This window comes from Onychomys torridus, chromosome 5 (assembly GCF_903995425.1).
Source record: "Onychomys torridus chromosome 5, mOncTor1.1, whole genome shotgun sequence".
NCBI lineage: Eukaryota > Metazoa > Chordata > Mammalia > Rodentia > Cricetidae > Onychomys > Onychomys torridus.
In genome coordinates, this window is record NC_050447.1 from 2125908 (window position 1) to 2148384 (window position 22477).

Here is a 22477-nt window from a genome sequence, read left to right on the forward strand (position 1 = left end):
GTCCAGTGCTTTAATGGTGCCACACCACATGCTGAAGTGAAGAGCCAAGAGCCCTGAGCCCCTCTTGGCACTACCTAATTAAGAACTATATGCAGTGCCTGCCTGCCTTCCCCCTCCCTTCCTCCCTCCCCTCCCTCCCTCCCTTTCTTCTTTCCTTCCTTTGGTCTCTCTATGTAGCCCTAGCTGTCCTGGAACTTGCCTCTCTCCCCAGTGCTGGGATCAAAGGTGTGTACCACCATGTCCAACTTGTCTACAGGCTTAACTATCACTCACACCTTCCCACCACTGGAATCTGAATAAAATATGATAAACTACAAAGGTTAGGAAACTGGCTACAAGATGAGACATCAAACCCAGAGAAAGAAAAAGAAACATTGATTAAGGGTGTGCATTTCTGGCTCCAGAATTGAGCTGACTCAACTAGGGAACCCCTAGTCAGACAGTGCTCGTGCATTTCATTAATTCCAGATCTTGGGAGGCAGAAGAATATAGAAAATATACTAATTGGGTCCAAAGTCCTAATCAACTTTTGCCCTGTTATTTTTGTGTGTGTGTTTGTTTTTGTTTTTGTTTGACACTAGCCAAAAAAGAAGAACATGTCTGCCTACCAGGTGTTCTGTAAAGAGTATCGAGTAACCATTGTGGCTGACCATCCAGGTATAGGTAAGAACCTTTCTGAGCTTTGGGTTTTGTTTTGTTTTGTTTTGTTTTTTACTTTCTACTCTCTGAAGCTATGCGTTTAATTAGATTACCAGGCCTCTCCCCCTATAACATTAGAATACAAATTGAAACCAGTTTGGGTGGTTCATGCCTGCAATCCCAGGGAGGCTAAAGGAGTCTGTGCTGCAGAGTAAATCCCTGTCTCAAACAGAAGACGAATTGTAATTCCTCAATTCTGCAAATCCTTTATTTCACCCTGCCTATAAAAGTTTTCCAGCCAGGCAGTGGTGGCTCACGCCTATAATCCCAGCACTCGGGAGGCAGAGGCAGGTGGATCTCTGTGAGTTTGAGACCAGCCTGGTCTACAGATCGAGTTCCAGGACAGCCTCCAAAGCTACAGAGAAACCCTGTCTCAGGGAAAAAAAAAAAAAAAAAAAAAAGAGTTTTCCAGAGAATGATGATGTCAGGTATCTTCATCAGTTGCTTCCACCTGGTTTTTAATTATTAGTAGTATTTTGTTTGTTTTTGTTTTCTGTTATGTAGCTCTAGCTGTCCTGGAACTCCAGAATGTCCTCGAAACTCACAGAGCCACCAGCCTTTCCCTCTCTGGGATTAAAGGTGTGTGCCACCATGTTGGCTCCACCTTACTTTTTTTTATTTTTAATGTATAAGTACTCTGTCCTCATGTATGCCTGCACACCAGAAGAGGGCATCAGATTCCATGATGGTTGTGAGCCTCCATGATGGTTGTGAGCCACCATGTGGTTGCTGAGAATTGAACTCAGGACCTCTGGAAGAGCAGTCAGTGCTCTTAACCACTGAGCCATGTCTCTAGCCCCTTTCTGTTGAATTTTATGTATTCTTTTGTGTGTGTACATGTGTGCATGTATGCCAGTGGAGATCAGAGGACAACTTGTAGGAGTCAGTTCTCTCTGCCATGTATGTCCCAATGATCAAACTTAGGTTCATCATTAGTGGTGAATGCCTTTATCCTCAGAGCCATTTTGCTGGTCTCATCTTACTTTTTGAGGCAGGGTCTCTCACTTAACTCATCCATATGGCTAGTAAGCTTCATGGTTCCTTGTGTTTCTGCATTTCTGAGAATCATCCCAGTATGTATTTCTTAACCAATAAAAGAGGAAAGTTTGCTGAGCAGTGGTGATGCATGCCTTTAATCTCAGTGCTCTGGAGGCAGAGACAGGCAGATCTCTGTGAGTTTGAGGCCAGCCTGGTCTACAGAGTGAGTTTCAGAACAGCTAGGTCTGTACAACAAAACCCTAAATAAAATAAAATAAAGAAAGAAAAGAAAAGAAGAAGAAGAAGAAGAAAGTATAAATTAAGCAGATATAGGAGCCAGGTCTGTACCGGTAATCCCTGGGTTGGGGAGGCTAACCTAGAAAGATCACAGGTTTCAGACCAACCTGGGCAGTATAGCAAGATCTTGTCTCAAAAGAAACAAACAACCACAAAATCCCCAGTGTATCAGTGTACATTAATATGCAAAATATGCAATTTTATTTCCTGCAGTGTAGGCCTTGAGCTCCCTTGCATGCATTTTGTAGTGTTGGTGCTTGTCTCTGTGTTAGCACTTGGTAAGATGAGCAGACACTACCCTGACCTTACCAGGGTCACATTAGGTCTCTGTCTCATTGGACTTCTGTACAAAGTGGTTGTCCATGCCACAAAAATGCTGTGAAAAAGTAGACATTGCCAGGCACGGCAGCACATGTGTGCCTTTAATCCCAGCATTTGTGAGGCAGAGGCAGGTGGATCTCTGAGTTTGAGGCCAGCCTGGTCTACAGAGTAAGTTCCAGGACAGCCAGGGCTACACAGAGAAACTCTGTCTTGGGGAAAAAAGGAAAAGAACTCTGTCCTGCCAAACCCTCTTCCAGATTCTGCTTCCGCAGTCTTCTGTTTCTTACAGTGCTATTTTTTGTTTTGTTTTGTTTTGTTTTGTTTTTAACTCCTTTATACCAGATTTTGGGGAACTCAGTAAAAAATTGGCTGAAGTATGGAAGCAGTTGCCAGAAAAAGACAAACTGGTAAGTATATTTTCTTGCACAGTTTCCATTGTCTTTTGCCTGCCCGCCACACAACACTGAGAACAGCAAGAAAAGAACAGTAGAAGTGGCCAGCAGAGGAGGTGGCCACTGTCGGGCCAGGCTATTCTTGCTGTAAGAAAACGGCCTTTTTCTACTGCTATCTACTTTTCTCCCAAAATGATATTTAAGTAAAACACTAAGAGTCAAGTTGATTAAAATAGTTTAAAAAGAAAATTTAAAGTCACAGCACTCTATATGCCAGGCGGCCATGGTTTGGGGACTGAGGACCATCACCCTATAGATAAGAGAAGCATGGGATTCCCTTAGCCAGACTCTAGGACTGTATCCTCATCAACCATTAGCAATGTATTCTCCTATTAAGAAGCTAATAAGACTTCTGGGTATGGTAACCCATGCCTGTAATCTCAGTGCTTAGCAGACTTGGGCATGAATGTCATGGATTCAAGGCCAGCTTGGCTGTATAACAAGTCTGTCTCAAAAAACAAAAAGGGAAGTAGAAGAGCCAACAAAACAGTGATAGTCACGTCGGTCGGACTTGTGTGCAGTCGCAACCCAGTCATTTGGTACAGAGGTAGTTTGGGAACAAGAACTGCCATTCTTACTTTAAAGAATGGCTTTTTAAAGACAATACAGCTCTTTTCCACCCAGATTATTCTTGATAGCTTGCTGCTTTCCATTGCCAGACAGGTTAGAGGAAGTGGTTAGCCACATGGACATTATACTGAGCCAGGTGTTTGCTGTGTGACCTGTGTTTAACCTTGGAGTATTCTAACTGTACTGAGACTTGACCCTTAGCACTGAAGAGTGGGTGTCTGTAGTCCTGCTTTTAAGATCAGCTTATCAGCTCGAAGCCACTTGAGTGACCTAAGATCCAGAATTCCTATTTGTCCTCTCTCCACCTTCTCTCAGCTCCCTGCTCTTTTTCTGCTTCCCCTTTTGCCTTTCTTTTTGAATTATGTGTGGCTGATCTATCTGTTGCAGATCTGGAAGCAAAAGGCTCAGTATCTGCAGCACAAACAGAACAAAGCTGAAGCCACAACTGTGAAAAGAAAAGCATCCAGTGCAGAAGGTTCCGGGAAAGTCAGAGGTAGCAGCCACTTCTCTCTTTCTTCTGCTTTGAACAGGTTTTCTCCAGCGCCCTGTGAATTATGTTTCTTTGCTAGGAAGTTGAGAGAGCAAACAGCTTATAATAAAAGTAGGCCTTGATACCTAAGTATTACTGAATATTACAGGCTGCATAAAAGTAGTTCAAATTTAGAAACTATAAGAAGTCACAGACTTTGCTATAAAGATCCAGAAAGTAAGCCAGGGAAAGGGCCTTCAGCCTACATCTAACCCAGCAAGCAGGAGAGTGGCAAATTCAAAGCTAGCCTGAGCTCTACATAGCAAATTATAGACTAGTCTGGACAACACTAAGACCCTGTCTTTAAAAAATAAAAGGACCCAGAAAGTGGATGTTACAACCTTTGTATGGTATGGTCACATATACATTTTTTTATTTGTTTTTCTTTCTTAAAACCCTTTAAATGTATACAACTAGGGGCTAGAGAGATGGCTCAGCAGTTAAGAGCACTAGCTGTTCTTTCAAATGACTAGGGTTCAAATCCCAGCTTCAACCTTGCTCACAACTGACTATAACTCCAGTTCCAGGGAATCCAATAACCTCTCTTGGCTTCTGGGCACTTTTCACATGTGGGTGCACAGGTATGCATGTTAGGCAGACATAACATATATACATAAATATAAATAAAAAAATGTTAAGTATAACTATCTCATGGGTCACACAAAAAGAAGTCAACTAGCCAGGCAGTGGTGGCACACGCCTTTAATCCCAGCACTCGGGAGGCAGAGGCAGGTGGATCTCTGTGAGTTCGAGGCCAGCCTAGGCTACAGAGTGAGTTCCAGGACAGGCTCCAAAGCTACACAGAGAAACCCTGTCTTGAAAAACCAAAAAAAAAAAAAAAAGGAAGTCAAGCTAATTTTAGCTCACAAACGTAAATTAGCTTATGCCTGGTATAGTTTTTTAAGAGGGAAATTGTCATTTTTATGACACTGAAGGCCATGGGCAAATTTCCATCCCTCTGTTCTCAGCTTCTTCTGTGGGAATACTGTCACCCCAAAAGAAGTCCCCACCAACTACAATGCTTTTGCCAGCCTCACCAGCCAAAGCTCCTGAGACAGAGCCCATTGATGTTGCTGCTCATCTCCAGTTGTTAGGAGAATCCCTCAGCCTCATTGGACACCGCCTGCAGGAGACAGAGGTAAGCACAGCACTCATTAGCAGGATTCATTTTTCTTATACCATTTCAATCCATTTGTTCATTTAATAAGCAACTACTTAATGCAAAATAATGCCAGGTACCCATGGTGTAGTGAAAAGATGTCTAGAGATTCAGAGTCTGCCTACTGGCTCTCAGAGTTTATACCATTATACCACCCTGTAGAAACAGTGGCACCAGGAGAAGTTACCTGTAGCTGGCTTTTAGTCTCTAAAAGTTCAGTGGAAGAACTAGAGATGACTCTGCAGTTAGGAGCACTGGCTGCTCTTCCCAAAGACCAGGATTCAAATCCTGGCATGCACAAGGTAGCTCACCACCACTTGCAAATCTAGTTCTGGGAAATCTGACACCTTCTTCTGGCCTCCTTAAGCACTGAATGCACATGGTGCACAGACATACTTGGGGGTAAAACACCTGCCCATACATATAACATATTTTTTTAAAAAATGAAGTAGAAGCCACTCATGGCAGCTCAGCCTAATAATCCCAGAACTTGGGAGGCTGAAGCGGGAAAATTGCTGCAAGTTCAAGATTAGCCTAGGCTATAGACTGAAATCCTGTCTCAAAAAAACAAGCCCAAGCAAATTAAAATGCAGTGAAAAAAAAATATTGGACACCTCTGGAGCCTTCTGAGAGCTGGGATTGTTTAGTACAATTTCTGCAGTTTTGAATGGTCAGACAAGAATATACAAGGATAAGAATTCCCATCATTCTCTGAAAATCCCAGCGTTCAAGAGCCAGAAGCAGGAGGATAATTACAAGTTTGAAGCCAACCAGGGCTATAGAGTGAGACTCTACATTTAAAGAAAGGATCCTAGGGAAAAGTTCACAGGGCTCAACCTTAGACAAAGAACTACAGGCAACTAAGGAATACTTAGAGTAGAAGAAATAGTCTTCTCCAGGGAAAAGCACACCAACTGGTTATCCAATACCAAATGGTCAGCCCTGAGAACAAATACAAGTAACATTATACAGACTGAGTAGGTTGTATTTGTGTGCTTAGGAGAAAAATACACACATAACCTCTAGGAGTGTAACAACAGTTCATGATAAAAAGAGGCCGTGAATTTGAAAGAGAGCAAGGAGGGGGATGTGGGAAGGTTTGGTGGGAGAAAGGAAAGAGGGAAATGATGTAATTATATTACAGTATCAAAAAAATGAAAGGAGATGTATCGCTCACCTTTAATCCCAACAATTGGGAAGCAGAGGCAGATGGATCTCTGTGAGTTCCAGGACAGCCAGGGCTACACAGAGAAACCCTGTCTCGAAAATAAAAAAAGAAAAAGGGGACTGGAATAAGAGCATAGCTGCTTTTCCAGCAGACCTAGATTCCATTCCCAGCACCCACATGGCAGCTGACAACTGTCCGTAACTGCAGTTCCAAGGGATTCAAACACCCTTTCTAACCATGCACACACATGGTGCACAGAATACAGGCAGGCAACACACTTTTACACATAAAAGTTCAATCTTTTGTTGTAGTTTTTTATTAAAAGTCAAGGAAAAAAAGAATGTAGACAGTAAATGGTGCTTTACTGGTCACTTGAGTTGTTCAGTGCTATGAGCCTGGTAGATGTCTTTGTCCTTCTAAAAGTATTCATTTCTAACTGATCTTCCCTTAGCTAACTCAAGTGTGGCAGTTCAGTTCTCAGCTGTGAGACATTTTAGCAAAGGAATTATTGTATGCTATTAAAGCTACTTTTTTAAAGATTTATTTACTTATTATATATGCGTGTTTTGTCTGCATGTATGCCTTACTCCACACCAGAAGAGGGCACCAGATCTCATTACAGATGGTTGTGAGCCACCATGCAGTTGCTGGGAATTAAACTCAGGACCTCCGGAAGAGCAGTCAGTGCTCTTCACCTCTGAGCCATCTCTCCAACCCTATTAAAGCCATTTTTAAGTTAGAAGATCAGTGCAAGAATATAAAAACTAAAGACTTTTATATAAATGTTAAATTATTATTCAACAGACAAAATCTACAGAAAATAAATTTACATCTGAGTTCTTTGGCTAGTTTCTAAAAATTCAGCAGGTGTTGAAAGAACATGGGCATTCTCATATAATACTCAAATACCTGAATAAGTAAAAGTATTTCCAGAATAAAATATTCTGTGATCTTTACTGAATTTTCACATTTAACCATTATTATATTTTCTTAAAAGTTGAAAGTAAAATGGCTTTATGCACTGTCCAGATTTTCCAAGATAGTTCCTTTTTGTTTGGCAAATATTTTTATATTTTTGTTTTTAGAGACAGAGTTTCTCTGTGTAACAGCCCTTGGCTGTCCTGGGACTCCCTTTATAGACCAGGATGACCTCGAACTCACAGAGATCCATCTGCCTCTGCCACCACCCAGCTGGCAAATATTTTTGTGTTCTTATGAGATTATTCCAAGAACTTACAGAGTAGAAAAACCTAACTGTATTGGCTGTCTTAGGATGCTTACAGTCTAACTGGAAAGATAATTTTATGTGATTAACAGTCAGAACCATGCACACGTGTGAAGAGATGTATTGAGAATTTGTATATACACCGCAGGCAACAGACACCCAGCAGCATGCCCAAACCTACAGGTAGCACTTACACCTATATATAGAAATAGTGATACCACGATGCTTGACCTGGTACTAGAGATGGCTACTAGCAACCAAGAAGCAAGTAGCCCATGCAGCACTAAGATAATTAATAGAGTTAATCCACAGTCCACAGAGGACAGAGATTACATCGTGCCATTCCAACAGCATGTATGCAGTTTAGAATTGGGAATTGAGGCTGAGTGGTGGGTACACCTGTGACCCCAGAAATTGAGAAGCTAAGGCAGGAGGGTGACAGATTTAAAGCCAGCCTGCAGTATATAACATGACACTGTCTGTAAGAGAAACAATAACAAACCCCTTCCACACAACCAAAAAACCTGAGTAACTATAGCCATGAAAAGGGAAACTGCAGATAAGGGGTTGTTGCCATACCAGAAAGAGAAAAGAGTTGATAGAGTCTGTTGTCCACTTATCTTTGGTAACAGCCTTAATAAAATATGGTTCACATGCCAAAAGTTCACCCTTTTATAGTGCAAGATTTAATGGCAATACTCTTCAGAGTTTTGGACCCATCACTGTCTCTAAAACATTTTCATTACCCCAGAAAAAAACTCAATGCCCATTAGCAGTCATTTCTCATTCCCTGTCTAGGCTGTGGTTTCTCAAAAGTGTATGTGTGTTTGTGTGAGTGAGCGAGGTGCAAGTGTGGCTTCCACTGCCCTGAAGTTGGAGTTACAGGTAGTTGTGAGCTACTATGTGGGTGCTGGGAATTAACCCAGGTCTTCTGGAAGAGCAGCCTGTGCTCTTAACTCCTGAACCATGTCTCCAGTCCCATGATTTTTATTTAATGAACAGCATAGTAGATTTGTCACTATTAAAATAGTTAAAGTTCATATATATGCCACCAGAAATTGCATACCACACTTTCAGGAACATTGATTTACATAGTTCACTAGTGTAGATAGTGAATATCTGAGCTTCATCACAAATTTATACAACTATTAGTACGAAAAATAGAGCCTAACTGGCCTTGCCCTCCTCATGTTGCACTCCTGTGCTTTTGTGAGCAGTTACAAGACTGTCACAAAACAGTGTCACCTAGGCATTGATGGTGCACAGAACTGTAGCTCTACTGCTAGGATCCTGAGTCAGGAAGATTGTTGTGAGTTTCAAAAAAGTGAGTTCTAGGGACCTACAGAGATGGCTCAGTGGTTAAGAGCACTGACTGCTCTTCCAGAGGACCTGGGTTCAATTCCCAACAACCACATAGCAGCTCACAACTGTCTGTAACTCCAAGATCTGACACTCTCACACAGACATACATGCAGGCAAAACACCAATACACATAAAATAAAATAATAATAATAATAATAGTAATAGTAGTAGTAATAAAGTGAGTTCTAGGCCAGCCTACACTAAAAAGTAAGGGACCTTATCTCCAAAGGAGAGACAGAGGTAGCAGTGTACCGGGTTATGGGAGTAAAACGCCTGGTGAAAAGGGGTGGGTGGATATCTGGAGAGATGTTGTGAACAGAAGATGGCAGGTGCCTGGTTCTCCTTCTTGGGGCCTTTTGCAGAGGAGGGTGGAAGGAGGACCATTGAGGCTTTAGGCTCCAGCCCTACTTTCAACAGATCTTTGGAAGAGTCTTCCTGCTTAACTGTTGAGGTAGGGGTGTATACACACAGAAAGTAGGAAGAGAAGGCAGGCATCCAAACCAGATGTCTTGGTAGACACTGAAGTATTTGTAATTTCCTGTTCTGGTACTGCAGAGGGTTTTTGAGTAGGGTTTTGTGGGGGGCTGGGGGTGTGTGATTAGAGTTCCTACTTGGCCTTCTGAGAAAATCTATAGATTGTGAGTGAAGACAGGAGCACTGAGGAGAGAAGGTTCAGTAGCAATGTAGTGTAGAAATGACAGAAACTTAGCAAATAGTTATTAAGATTTTGCTTCATTGCATGGAATGAATTCCAGTAGCCTCTCACAGATCCTCTGGTAACTACACACAGTGCCTTTTGTCACTGTTTTATCAAGAAGATATAAAAGAGGAGTGAGACCTTACAAGCAGGAGAACGTGAGCAGCAAGAGCAGCTGAGAGATTCAGTTGCCGTCTGCTTTTCTTGCAGGGCATGGTAGCAGTGTCCGGCAGCTTGTCCGTGCTCCTGGATTCAATTATCTGTGCTCTTGGCCCTTTGGCATGCCTGACCACACAACTACCTGAATTGAACGGCTGTCCCAAACAGGTCTTGGTGAGTTTTTGTTGTTGTTGTTTTCCTTAACTTTTAGAGCCGGGACCTTTGGGAGCCATAAAGCCTCCTTAATGAGCATACCAAGCACTGCTCCTGAGGCTTGGTAGCACGTGGCACTTCTATCACATATTGTCATACAGAACATTATTATTATCAGCTGTATGTTATGGTTTCAGTGAAACTAGAAAATGTGCCATTTCCACAACAGTACTTTGGAGAGAATTGGTGTAGTCTAGCCCTTGAGGGGCTGCAACTCAAGGGCAGTAGAGGAACTTCTTCCTGCTGCTGGGTCTAATATGAGGCATGAGTAAAGAAGCTCCTGGCATAGCAGACACCAGCCTGCCTGTGTCTCTAGCCCACTTTCCCATCTCTCCCCTGAACATGACTTGTCTCTGGGACCACAGTGAGGCATACCAAAGCTGAGCCCTTTCTCCTTGTTTGCAGTCAAACACGCTGGACAACATTGCATACATCATGCCTGGACTGTGACCTCCAAGAAGCCTAGGACAGAAACCTGTCTACCCCCTCACTACTTTATGTATATATGACTGTTCCAGATCCTCCACTGATCTCTAGGTGTAGGTTTTTAATTTTTATATCTATATATACATATATATATATAATGTACAGTATATATATAGGATTATAACTACTTCGCTTTTAATAATTTTATGAAATGGCAAGGGTTTAGATAAAAAGGAAACTTTGGCATGAATGTGGGCTTGGAATTATTTTTTGTGTAAAAAAAAAAATCTGCCTTAAAAATCAGTGTGATTTGGGGACTAGGGGCTTATTCTGGGTACCATGTGTATCTCCTTATAGACAGCTAAAATGTGATTTTTTTTTTTCCAAGCTTGGTTGTACCTCCAGACCATCACTGACCATTTGCCTTACCTGTCTTATAATTGGAAATATAGTAAAGATTATGGGAGGAGGCCAGCTGACTACAAACTATTTGACTCAAAGAGACCTGGGGGGAGGTGGAGATGGCTTAGATGGACTGATGGGGGACTCATTCCAATTCCTACTAAAGAGGATCCATGTCTCCAATTTTGTTGAAACCGTTGGTACCACAGTCATTGACACTACTGATAGTCTCAGTTATGTGATTCTTGGCAGCAGAGAAATACCTTGGAGAGGCCAGAGTTGTTGGTGCCACCTGTTGAACCTGCATTGGCTGGCCAAGAAGGCTGGGTCTGTAAAAAACCAAAGCTTGTATCTTCTGTTGGCAGCTTGGTTGACCTGAGAGATTCTGCAGCTTCTTGGTTCAGCTCTGGTTCCCCTAGTGGGCAGATTGTGCTCTGCATTCCACATACAATCAAAAAGGAGTCCTCTGTTCTCAGTGGGATTATCTATATGTGCGTGTGAGCGTATATTTTAATTATGTGTATTTAACTCTTTAGAATTTTTAGATTTTAATTTATCCTGTAAATTTCTGTATATATAATTTAATAACAAGCCTCCACCAGCAGTGGCATGTGGAGCTACAGACTTGTCATGTCTTCTTCATGTCTGTCTAAAAGCTCTAAGTTAAGGTGTTATATGATTCAAAAAAGGAGCTTCATGGCCTTCAATAATGTTAGGAAAGTGAAATAGAAAGGAACGTCACAATTCCCAGAGAACCAGACCTGCTTCCCTGTTAGAAGACAGTTGAGCATTCCAGGGTTGTTTGGAAACTTGGTATGAGATCCCATTCCATGCTTTCTTCCTCTGGCCTAGATGGAACAGGGCAGCATCACAGCAAACTTTGGGGACCATGTAGCCAGCTGCCATCCTGTTTAATTCCTTCCCAGAGCCTCACTGTGCTTCACAGCTGAGCTTCTCACAGGTGTTCTGGACTCTCAGTCCCTAATTTTCAGATCAGAGCAGTTTTGAGATTTAATCTGGGAAATGGAGAAGGAAACAGGAATATGTGGGAACTGAAATCAAGAAGAGCAGAAATTTAAATTTGAGTGAACAGGTCAGAACCTTATTTGAACCTGCAGAAGTTTCCTTTGAGAAACAGGGTATGAAGAAGAGGCCAGGAAGACACACACAGTGCAGGAAGCAAGTCAGTCCTCCACTGTCATCGCTTCAGACAACAGCAGGGACTCCTGATGAGACCGGCTTTTCGTGTTTGTTGTCCTCTGACGCCTAGCCCTGTAGTGTTTGTATTAAAGATTTGTACACATTTGTATAATAATCTGTAACTTGTGTATTTGGTACTATTAGAGGAAAAACTTTGGATTCAGGCCTTCTTCCTGTTTTTATATCATTATTTTATTTTGTTTTTTAAATAAATCCTAGTGGTTTGATCCAAATCCTATTACAGTTGTATAAAGAAACAAAATTTTGTACTTATATTAAAGATCTCATTTTTAATATTTGTAGTCCGGTCTTAGCTGTCTTTTCCCTAATTGGGTTAATCATAGTTGCTATAAAATTATAAAACCTGACCACAAGGGCACATGATCAGCTATGTTCATAGCAGCATTATTTGTAATAGCCAGAACCTGGAAACAACCTAGATGCCCTTCAACTGAAGAATGGATAAATAAAATGTGGTACATACACAATGGAGTACTACTCAACAGAGAAAAACAATGACATCATGAGGTTTGCAGGCAAATGGATGAAACTAGAAAATATCCTGAGTGAGGTAATCCAAACTCAGAAAGACAAACATGGTATGTACTCACTCATAGGTGGATACTAGATATAAAACAAAGGATAACTAGACTGCTACTCACAACTCTAGGGAGGCTACCTAGAAAAGAAGACCCTAAGAAAGACACAGGGATTACTCAACGACAGAAATGGATGAGATAGATCTACATAAGCAAACTGGACCTGAGGCAGGGGTAATGAAGGGTAAGGTTCGAGGGAAAGAGAGCTTAGGGGAGCAGAGATCCTAGCTGGATCAAGAACAGAGAGGGAGAAGAAGGAAAAAGAGACCATGATAAATGAAGACCCCATGGGAATAGGAAGAAACTAAGTGCTAGAGAGGTCCCCAGAAATTCACAAAGATACCTCCACAATAGACTACTGGCAATGGTCGAGAGAAAGCCTGAACTGATCTACTCTGGTGATAGGGTGGCCAAGCACCCTAACTGTTGTGGTGAAACTCTCATCCAATGACTGATGGAAGCAGATGCAGAGATCCATGGCCAGGCCCCAGGTGGAACTCCAGGAGTCCAATTGGCGAGAAAGAGGAGGAATTATATGAACAAGAGATATTGAGACCATGATTGGGAAAAGCACAGGGACAAATAGCCAAACTAGTGGAAACACATGAACTATGAACCAACAGCTGAGGAGCCCCCATGGAACTGGATCAGGCCCTCTGGATAAGTGAGACAGTTGATTAACTTGAACTGTGTGGGAGGCACCCAGGCTGTGAGACCGGGACCTGTCCTTAGTGCATGAGCTGGCTGTTTGGAACCTGGGGCCTATGCAGGGACACTTTGCTCAGCCTGGGTGAGGGGAGAAGGGGACTGGACCTGCCTAGACTGAATCTACCCGGCTGAACTGAAACCCCAAGGGTGTCCTTGCCCTGGAGGAGATGGGAATGGAGAGTGGACTGGGGGAGAAGGGCGAGGCAGGGGGCATGGGAGGAAGGAGAGCAGGGGAATCTGTGGCTGATATGTTAAATTATAAAATTAAAAAATTAAAAAAATCATAAAACCTGTCATTCACTCTATTCTACCCTAATTTTTATCTAAAAGGGGGTGGGGGCTGGAGAGATTGTTCAGTGGTTAAGAATACTTTCTGTTTTTGCAAAGGACCCAAGTTAGATCCCAGCTCCAGAGGATCAGGCACCCTTTCTAGCCTTCTTAGGCACTAGCACACAAGTGCATATACCCACACAAAGATACACATACATATACATAATTAAAATTAAAAAATTTTAAACCAAACCCTGAAATAAAGGTCAAGTTTTCATATTCCTACCTATCTTGGGTCTCAGGCTCCCAAATATCATTTGCATATTGTAAAACTAGAGTATCTGATAATTGTGGCTGTAATGCCTGGCAAATAAAACCATGTACATTATTGTATTGGCCTAACCCAAGATCCATTAATTTTTTGTCAGAGTTGCATGAAATACTGTGCTGAAAAATATACAGTTCATGTCACAGGAGCTTCCAGAGTCTTGTCTGTAAAAAAAAACAAAAACAAACAAAAAAAAAACCCAGTGATGTCACCTCCCTGTCTCTGAGTCTACAACCAGCTGGCCTAAAGTGAATATTTGGTGATATTATGAACATTGAATATATGGAAATTTGACGTTTCATGGTTAAAAAAAAAAGTTAATGGAAATACAAGATGTTAAAAATTGTAAGTAGCAAAATAAAACTTATTAAAGGCTGAGTGTTATGGTGCACAACTATAATTCCAACACTGAGGAGATCTGAATTTGAGACCAGCCTAGGAAGATTATATCAAAAATAGGTGCAGAGCACTGGCTTGGTGTGAAAAGTTGTGGTACTCACCATGACACACACAGTAAAAAGAATTTAAAAAATTTAAAACATGTCTTATAAAGATATATCAAGGGGGCTGGAGAGATGGCTCAGATACTGCTCTTCCAGAGGTCCTGAGTTCAATTCCCAGCAACCACATAGTGGCTCACAACCATCTGTAATGAGATCTGGCGCCCTCTTCTGTATACATAATAAATAAATCTTAAAAAAAAAAAAAAAAAGATGTATCCAGGAAGAAATCACTGAATGCCTACTATTGAGTGATTTACATGTCATCTTAATACTCTGAAAGCATTATGGATATTGTCCCCCTTTACAACTGAGGAGAACCGATGCAGGAAAAGTACTTTTCCCATTTGCCAAGTAAGAACAGAGGCCTTGCCTCTTGGCTACACACAAGGTGGCTCTCTTGGAGCAGGGAGACATCAACAAGAAATTTCCAGTCTGATAGTCAAGGAGCCTGTGACTCAGGGCTACGTCTCCAGGATTGAAGGCTGACACCGATACGAGCCCCAGCTGTGTAACCAGACCCAAGTCTTTCCTGGGCCAGAGACCCAGTTTCCGTATGTGAAGACTTCTAGGCTCCACCGCAGAGCAAGAGGAAGCCTTTCAGGGGCGTGACTTAGAGGGCGGGGCCTCGTGGCTGTGCGCCAGTGCCCCCGCCCCGCGGGCCGGCCAGCGGGTCACGTGACGGGTCGGCGGCGCCGGCGGTTGCTGTCACCTGATTCTGGGACCTGGTGGCAGCAGCAGCGGTGGCAATGGACTTTCTCCTGGGAAACCCGTTCAGCTCTCCGGTGGGACAGCGCATCGGTGAGTTCCCGGAGCCGCGCGCAGCCCCTCCCCTGTGTGCCGCTCTGGCCTGGGCCCTGGGACCTGTCGGAGTCCCCAGTCAGGGGTGGGAAGAAGTAGGCGAGGCTGGCGCGGCGCTCTTCTCCGCCTCTCTGATTCATCCTGATTGACAAGATGGAGGACCAATCAGAAGCCCCATATGGGGATTGATGCTGAGGGTGACCAATAGGCAGAGGGAGAGGGCGGGTCCAGGCGTATGTGGCTCAACCAATGCATGCGTACTGGGGTCCAGAGTAGAAGGAGAAAGTTTGGGTTAAAGGGACTGCTGTGATGAGCGGGCGTTGGGCCTCGCCAACGCCGGGCTCGCGCAAGCTGAGGGCCACGCTCAGGTCATTCGCCGCTTCTCCGGCCCCTCACGTTCCCGGAGACCGCAGTGTCTGGGCTCGGCCGCGCCTCTGTCCCCGCGGTCGGGAGACTCGGGTTTGTGTGACGTCGCCCCGGTGGTGTTCCTCGCCCGTAGTTAAGGGACGGTGGCTTGTTTGATCATTAAATGCATTAATAAGCGCAAAGCACTGAGGATGCTGCCTGACACATGACTAACGCTTGTCATTGTCACTGAACCTACTCTCGGGCGGAGGGCAGGCGACGACATTTTCCCAGGAATGGGTGGTCTGGGTGTGACACCCACACACACACTTCTTGCCTGAAGGTTCCCAACAGCATTGTGAATTTTTTTTTTTTTCTTTCTTTGGAACTGAGAATCGAACCCAGGGCCTTGTGCTTGCTAGGCAAGCGCTCTACCACTGGGCCAAATCCCCAACCCCGAGAAATTCTTTTTGGCTTTAGGCCTTGGGTTCAGACTGGGAAGCCTGGATCATTTAGAAAGCATTCTTTGCATTCTTCCTGTCTTGGAAGCCAAGGCTTCCCCAAAGTCGTTAGCCGAGCTCTGTGTTGTAACCACCACTGCGGCTGTTAGTGGCTCTTTTGAGGTTCTCATCAGTTCTCTGCAAGGGACTGCTAGTGCCCTGAATCCTTGTTTGGGACCTGGAAAGAGAAGGCAGCCCTCTTTAAATACTTCCTATGTAAAAACAAGCAAATTAGTCTGGCTATAAAAGCCAGCCACACAGTACTGAGACTTTCTGGATAAGCTTATTTCAGTGTGCTTATCAGCTGTTCAAAACTCAACATCTCTTCCCGCCCTGGAAGGTTGTCTTCCTTGGGCAAGAAAATACTTCTGGACAGACAGAATGCTGCTACATCAGTGCACTGACTAAATCTCACTGCTGGACCCTCTCTGCCTTGGGGTTCATGTCAGATTAGGCTAGCCCCATCTGAGATTCAAACTGGCAGCTGTGGAGTTCTCAGTAGTGCTCTTTGCAATTGGCTGGGAGACCACAAATTTTAAAACCTTCCACCAGAAGCAGTAGCTCACATCTTTAATCCTAGCACTTGGGAGACTAAGACAAGAGGATTGCCTCCAAGTCCCAGGCTAGCTGGACTACAAAATGAGTTTCAGGACAGCAAGAGCTGCAGAGTAAGACCCTGTTTCAAAACAAAAATACCAGTCTGCACAGTCCTGTTACTGAGGGAAGGGGATTGAGTTCTCTACAAAGGGAAGGTGGTGAAGACTGAGACTCACCCAAGAAGCCAGTGAATTGATAGCACAACTGAAATGAGCCTTTCAGGGCTCCTGAAGAGGCTGTAAAAGAGCCTGGTGTGGTGGAACATGCCTATAATCCCAGCACTCAGGAGGCTGAAGCAGGAATATTTTGAGTTCAAGTCCAGCCTGGACTACATAAAGAGCCCTACCTTGAACAACAATATCAGTGTTCCATATGTGTAGACAGAAGTACTGGAGAGGTGGGTGTGTGTGTGTCTGTCTGTCTGTCTGTGACAAAGTCTCAGTGTTGTCCAGCTTGCCCTGAAATTTAGGGACTCAAGCAGTCTTCCTCAACAGCTTCCAAGTATCAAAGACCTTGTACCTGTACCAAAGGGCCTAGGTGGCTGTGATGATCGGTGGCCAGGTTTTAGCTCTTTGAATTCCTGAATCTAGGCCTCTCTTTGCTACAGGAGTTAAATGGTGTCTTCTCAGGCCTGACCTCATGCCCTGAGAGTAGACTCCTGAATGGTTGGCATACTACAGGACAACAGTCACTAAATGGTGCTAGTCAGGGCCCAAGGTCACTGGCCTCACAATTCACGTGCAACTTGATGCTTGCTCGTCTCACTGTCTGGAGTGTCTGTCTGCTTCTGTGAGGAGCTGGGCACCGTTACTTCCTCCACTGAGGTCTTTCCGAACTCCTGCTCCAGTCTCTGCTCTTCTATACTTTTATCGCTCATCACTCTGCTTCCTGTGGCACAAAACTGCTCTCACCTCAAGGGAGATCACAGATAGTTTATCCCTGAGCCGAATATGAATTGCTGTGACCCAGGAACACAGAGTCACATCGCCCCAAATAACATGTTCCAATGTGGGAAATAGTTTCATGACATTTTTGTAGCTACAGAACAAAAGCAAGCCAGAAATCAGGCAATTGGGTTACAGCAAATCATGAAAATCTATGCTGCATGTCTCAGGTGCCAGCTGGTGACATTCCTAGCTCTTGGGTTGGTGGACGCTAGTTTTCTATTAACTTACTCCAAAGATGTTACCTGATAGTCACAGATTTGTTAGGTCAGACACAGAGATGAGCAACAAGTGATTGCTAAAGGGTCCAAAAGCAAGGTAATTTGTCTCAAGATCTGCAGCATTTCCATTCTCCACAATCACAAAATTGTAGTCAGTCTTCTAACATCTTTAACACAGGTGTAGCTTTTTCTGGGAACTTCAGTTTGTAAACTTAAACTCTCTTGCTTGAGAGTAGTTGTAAGAAAGCTGGTTCCTAGAGAGTGCCTGCTCATTGAGAGGGTGTGGGAACATCAGCTACTGCTGTCTCACCATTATTACTGTTTCTACCTCCATCATACTACTACACCACCATCCCTGCTAGGCTTGACTTGAGACCAGGAGCTACCCCTTCCTTTCCTGGCGCCTCAGGTGAAAAAAGAAAAAAGGACATGACTGCTCCTAGGTGTGGTGGAGGAGAAAGCGCATTGTAGATTAAAGGGAGAGCACAGCCAGTGAAGCAGGCCAGGTGGGGCTGGTAGGGGAGAAGACACACACACACACCACACACACACACATACATACACAACACATACACACCACGACACATTGGAGTTGTCCTTGGATTCCCAAAGCCTACCCATGGGCTCATAGACAGGAATCAGAAATGAATGACCAGCATCAGGGCTCTGAGGTTCTTTTGGGGCAGATGGGCTAGAAACCCACAGGCTAGGCCATGTTGTAGACATTGGGCTGGGTTAGGAGTGATGGTATTGATCCCTGTCTACTGCTATTACAGTTCTGTCTCCCATCCCCATCTGTAATGAAACACAGGGGCATCCCCAGTCCCTCACCTTCCCAAAGGACTGGTGAACAGTAGTTAAAAGGTAGTGGGAATGGGGAAGGGCTAGTACTACAAGGCACAAAGGGGCAGTGTGGTGTTACAAGAGGAAGACAGTGCTAAGGTAAGCAGCCTACCCTGGACCTGTCAGAGATGGGCCAATTACCTTGTTCATAATGAGCTCCTCTGCCCACTCTTGGTGAAAGGTAGAGGTCAAAGGAGAGGGAGCCTCAGAGAACTCTTACATCGGCTGGCAGGCCACCCTAGACTAGGCGTACTTTACAAAGGGCCACACAATCAATCCTAAAGGCTTAGGAAGGCCATATGATCTCTGTTAAATACCTCAACAAGGCCATTATTGCATAAGAGCAGCAGAGACAATAGGCAAATGAATGGGTATGGTGATGCTCCAATAAAACTATATAGGCCATGGAATTTGAGTTCATGTCATTTCTATGTGCCATTAAGTATTATTCTTGTCGGGTATGGTGTTGCATGCCTTAAATGCCACACTCAGGAAACAGAGGCAGGCAAACCTCTGTGAGTTCTAGGCCAGCTTGGTTGACATAGTGAGACCTATCTTAAAACAATGTCTACATAGGGCTTTGCCTTGGCTGGACAAATACTAATAAGGCCCAAGGTGACCCTGAGTCAGAACACTAGCTCTGTGACTTGGAGTAGGTTATTAACCTCACTATCTTCTGGTTCTTTATCTGTAAAAGGAGCCTAATAATAGCACCCGTCAGGTGGAATTGCTGTGTGATGTGTGGCATTAGAAGCACTTGGACCACTGGCTGCCAGACAGGAGGAGTTCACAGCTGTTAGCCATGGGGACTGTCGTTGGTGGTGTCACTGTTCCTATGGGCACACTTAGTGACAGAGCTAAGGTAACAATGCAGGGCCCAGACTCTTATGGCAGCTTTTCTGTTGGTCTTTGTGTCCCTGGGATATGAGCAGTCACTGGCGGGGTAGCAGCACATTCACAGGCAGGTCAGGTTTCAGGCTGTAGGGTGGAGCTGATTCTCCTGGGGATAGGGCTCAGCCTGACTGTGGACTGAAATGGTGAATAGGTTTTGTTCCCACATGGAACACTGAAAGATAAGAGTAAAGTACTAGAGCTCTCAGGGGGTAGTGTTTGGGCAGCTGAACTAAAGCCCTCAGTGTGGAACTCTCTTGGGGCTGCCACTTCATAAGGAGCCTGGGGATTCAGGACACTTTAACTCTTAACCCTCTGATGAAGGAGGTCCTGATCTAAGCCAATACTCTCACACTGCCACATTCATCTGCCACCTTTTAACCTTTGTATCTTCATGCCTCCTTTATTATTATTTTCATGGTGTTTTCCTTTAATTGGCTCACCCATTCATTTATCCCCATCCTTCACAATTAGGCCCACAAAGTCATGACAGCAAGCCACTGAGCCATCTCACCATCCTGGTGAAGATAAATTTTAAATGAGATTAATAGTGACAGGAATGGATTGCCCTCTATAATGTGGACGATCCCTACCCAATCAGTTGAAGACTTTCCTGGAAAGACTGACTCCCCAGAGCAAGGGAAACCCTGCCAGCAGACACATCTGTCACTGATTCTCACTTGGCTCGAGATTTTGGACCTGCCAAGCCTCTACAATCATATGAGTGCATGCCTTAAAATCAATGAGCCCACTGGTATTTATTTGCATGCTCACTCACTCTCTCTTTCTCACACTCTTCCAGTCTTCCACTTCTCACTTATTTTTATTTTATATGGATGTGTTGCATGGTATATGTATGTAGATGTGTGTGCACAGGTTCATGTGCATTTGTGTAAATGTATGTGTGGAAGTCAGAGGTCAATGTTGAATGTCTTCACCTTTTTTGATTGTGGCTCTCTCACTGAACCTAAAGCACACCAACTCAGCAGACTACTTGTCCAGCAGCTCCTGGTACTCTCCTGTCTCTGCCTCCCCAGTGTTGCTATTACAGGTACACACACCATACCCAGCTTCTTACATGGTGCTGGGAATCGGAAACCACGTCTAAATAAACATAGCAAGCACATAACTAACTGAACTATCTCCCTAGCCTTTCTTCCATTCTTCCTTTCTCTGAACCCTGACTAATCCCAGCACCCTCTCCACCTCCTATACAAGGCTGTCCACAATCACAAGTTGGGTAGAGAATGACACCAGCACTCCCTCCTGCCTGAACAGCTTAGGAAACTCTCCTTTGTCTAACCAAAAGTTTCTCAGCAAGGAATTGTAGTTAGTTACATCAACTTGGAAAATGTAGTGAGGAAGCAATACCCTCCATAAGGTATTTTAAGGTTTCTCTTGTGGCCTGTAGTTTAAAAAAAAAAAAAAAAAAAAAAAAAAAAAAAAATGACAGGGAGAGACAACCAGGGTCTTAAGAAAGGGTGTTTCAGCAACTTATGAAATGGATAGAACAGTCCAGGCTGGGGTCTGGAAAGAGTTGTTCATTTGGAAAATAGGCTTCAAGACAATTTGCTGGCTAGAGAAAAAAAGTCGGCTACTCTATATGATTTTAGAATGGTTTTTAATGGAAAGTCTTGAAATTTTGGACTATGGTTTTGTGGCTGATACTTTTGTAGTGGGTGACATTTGTTTGGTGCTTATGTTGTAGTCAGTGGACTTAACATACTTAACATGCGCACTTTCATCCCCTTCTCACATGACCCTGGAAGGTGGGCACTTTAGTTACCCTATTATGCAGAGGAAGAATGAGGCTCAGAGGAGCTCAGGTGTTCACTCAGGGTCATCAGCTACTAAAGTCAGGGCCTACACTGGGAATTTTCTGTTCACATCATGTGTTTCTAGTTTTTCCCCCTCACTGCTGACCCACAGGACTGAAAGGGACTCACTGAGCTTTTCCTTGCATCATAGGGTGTCCATCTAGAATGATTGTATCCATTGTATCCTAATGGCTTCGATATTCCTACCTTTTCCATAACAAATTCCTCCCCAGGGCAGGGAGCTCAGCTGAAGACACCAGCAGCTTAGGTCTCTTTACTAAGAAAACAAAGCCTGCAGGAACCACCAGGGAGGGACTTCCACTTGTGTTCAAGTAGCTAGAAGTGAGTGGAGGGGGACTAGGGGAGAGAAACACTGTGAGCCAGGGGAAGGAGTCTCACAGCAGCAGGTCAGCCGTGGTGTTTGTGAATGTCATATATCAAGTGTCCACTAGTATCTATTGTGAGCAGATGAGTTACAACCATGTGTGGATTCCCACGTTGTACTTCCAGGTGGCTGGCACAACCAGCCTGTATCCTGGGGGCAACTTGAGATGGTGCTGACTGGGGAGATTATGTCCAGAATCACATCAGAGAAGAGGATGTTAGGTTAAAGGGCTGATTAAGAAAAGATCTGGGGCTGGAGAGATGGCTCAGAGGTTAAGAGCACTGACTGCTCTTCCAGAGGTCCTGAGTTCGATTCCCAGCAACCACATGGTGGCTCACAACCACTTGTAATGAGATCTGGTGCCCTCTTCTGGCCTGTAGGGACACATGCAGGCAGAATACTGTGTACATAATAAATAAATAAATCTTAAAAAGAAAGGAAGGAAGGAAGGGTAGAAAGAAAGAAAGAAAGAAAGAAAGAAAGAAAGAAAGAAAGAAAGAAAGAAAGAAAGAAAGAAAAGATCTGGGCCAAGTGTGGTGACACAGATCTTTAATTTCAGCGTTTGGGAGGCAGAGGCAGGTGGATCTCTATGAGTTTAAGGCCAGCCTGGTCTACACAGAGAAACCCTGTCTTGACAAAGCAAAAGGAGAGGGACAAAGAGAGAGCAAGAGAGGAGCAAGGGGGCAAGAAAAGAAAGAAAAAAAGGACCTGGAATTTTCTGAAAGATTGAGATTTTATCTCATACTTACTAGGAATGTCAAGTGGAGGTAGTGCTTCTCCTAACTAAAGTGCTGTAAAGGTGACTGTGCTGAATGTATCCTCATCATCATCCAGTCACTTAGCAAACAGGCCCTGCAAGCTTCATCCAGTG

At 43.9% G+C, this 22477-nt stretch overlaps 2 protein-coding genes across 5 annotated transcripts in view; both read left to right on the forward strand.

Moving 5' to 3' along the window:
* Hmgxb4 (HMG-box containing 4) overlaps positions 1-12151 on the forward strand; it is a 46593-nt gene extending 34442 nt beyond the window's left edge. For all 3 annotated transcript variants that reach the window (XM_036188637.1, XM_036188639.1, XM_036188638.1), the window contains 6 exons: positions 582-663; positions 2638-2702; positions 3705-3810; positions 4815-4984; positions 9668-9790; positions 10235-12151. In XM_036188637.1, coding sequence (XP_036044530.1) covers positions 582-663; positions 2638-2702; positions 3705-3810; positions 4815-4984; positions 9668-9790; positions 10235-10279 — 591 coding nt within the window. In that variant the 3' untranslated portion in view covers positions 10280-12151. The remainder of the gene's footprint in view (positions 1-581; positions 664-2637; positions 2703-3704; positions 3811-4814; positions 4985-9667; positions 9791-10234) is intronic.
* A 2773-nt stretch (positions 12152-14924) lies between these two features.
* Positions 14925-22477, forward strand: part of Tom1 (target of myb1 membrane trafficking protein) — a 37171-nt gene continuing 29618 nt past the window's right edge. Inside the window, exon 1 of one of the 2 annotated variants that reach the window (XM_036187708.1) lies at positions 14925-15063. In XM_036187708.1, the coding sequence (XP_036043601.1) occupies positions 15012-15063 (52 nt within the window). In that variant the 5' untranslated portion in view covers positions 14925-15011. The remainder of the gene's footprint in view (positions 15064-22477) is intronic. The other variant, XM_036187709.1, reaches the window with a different exon arrangement.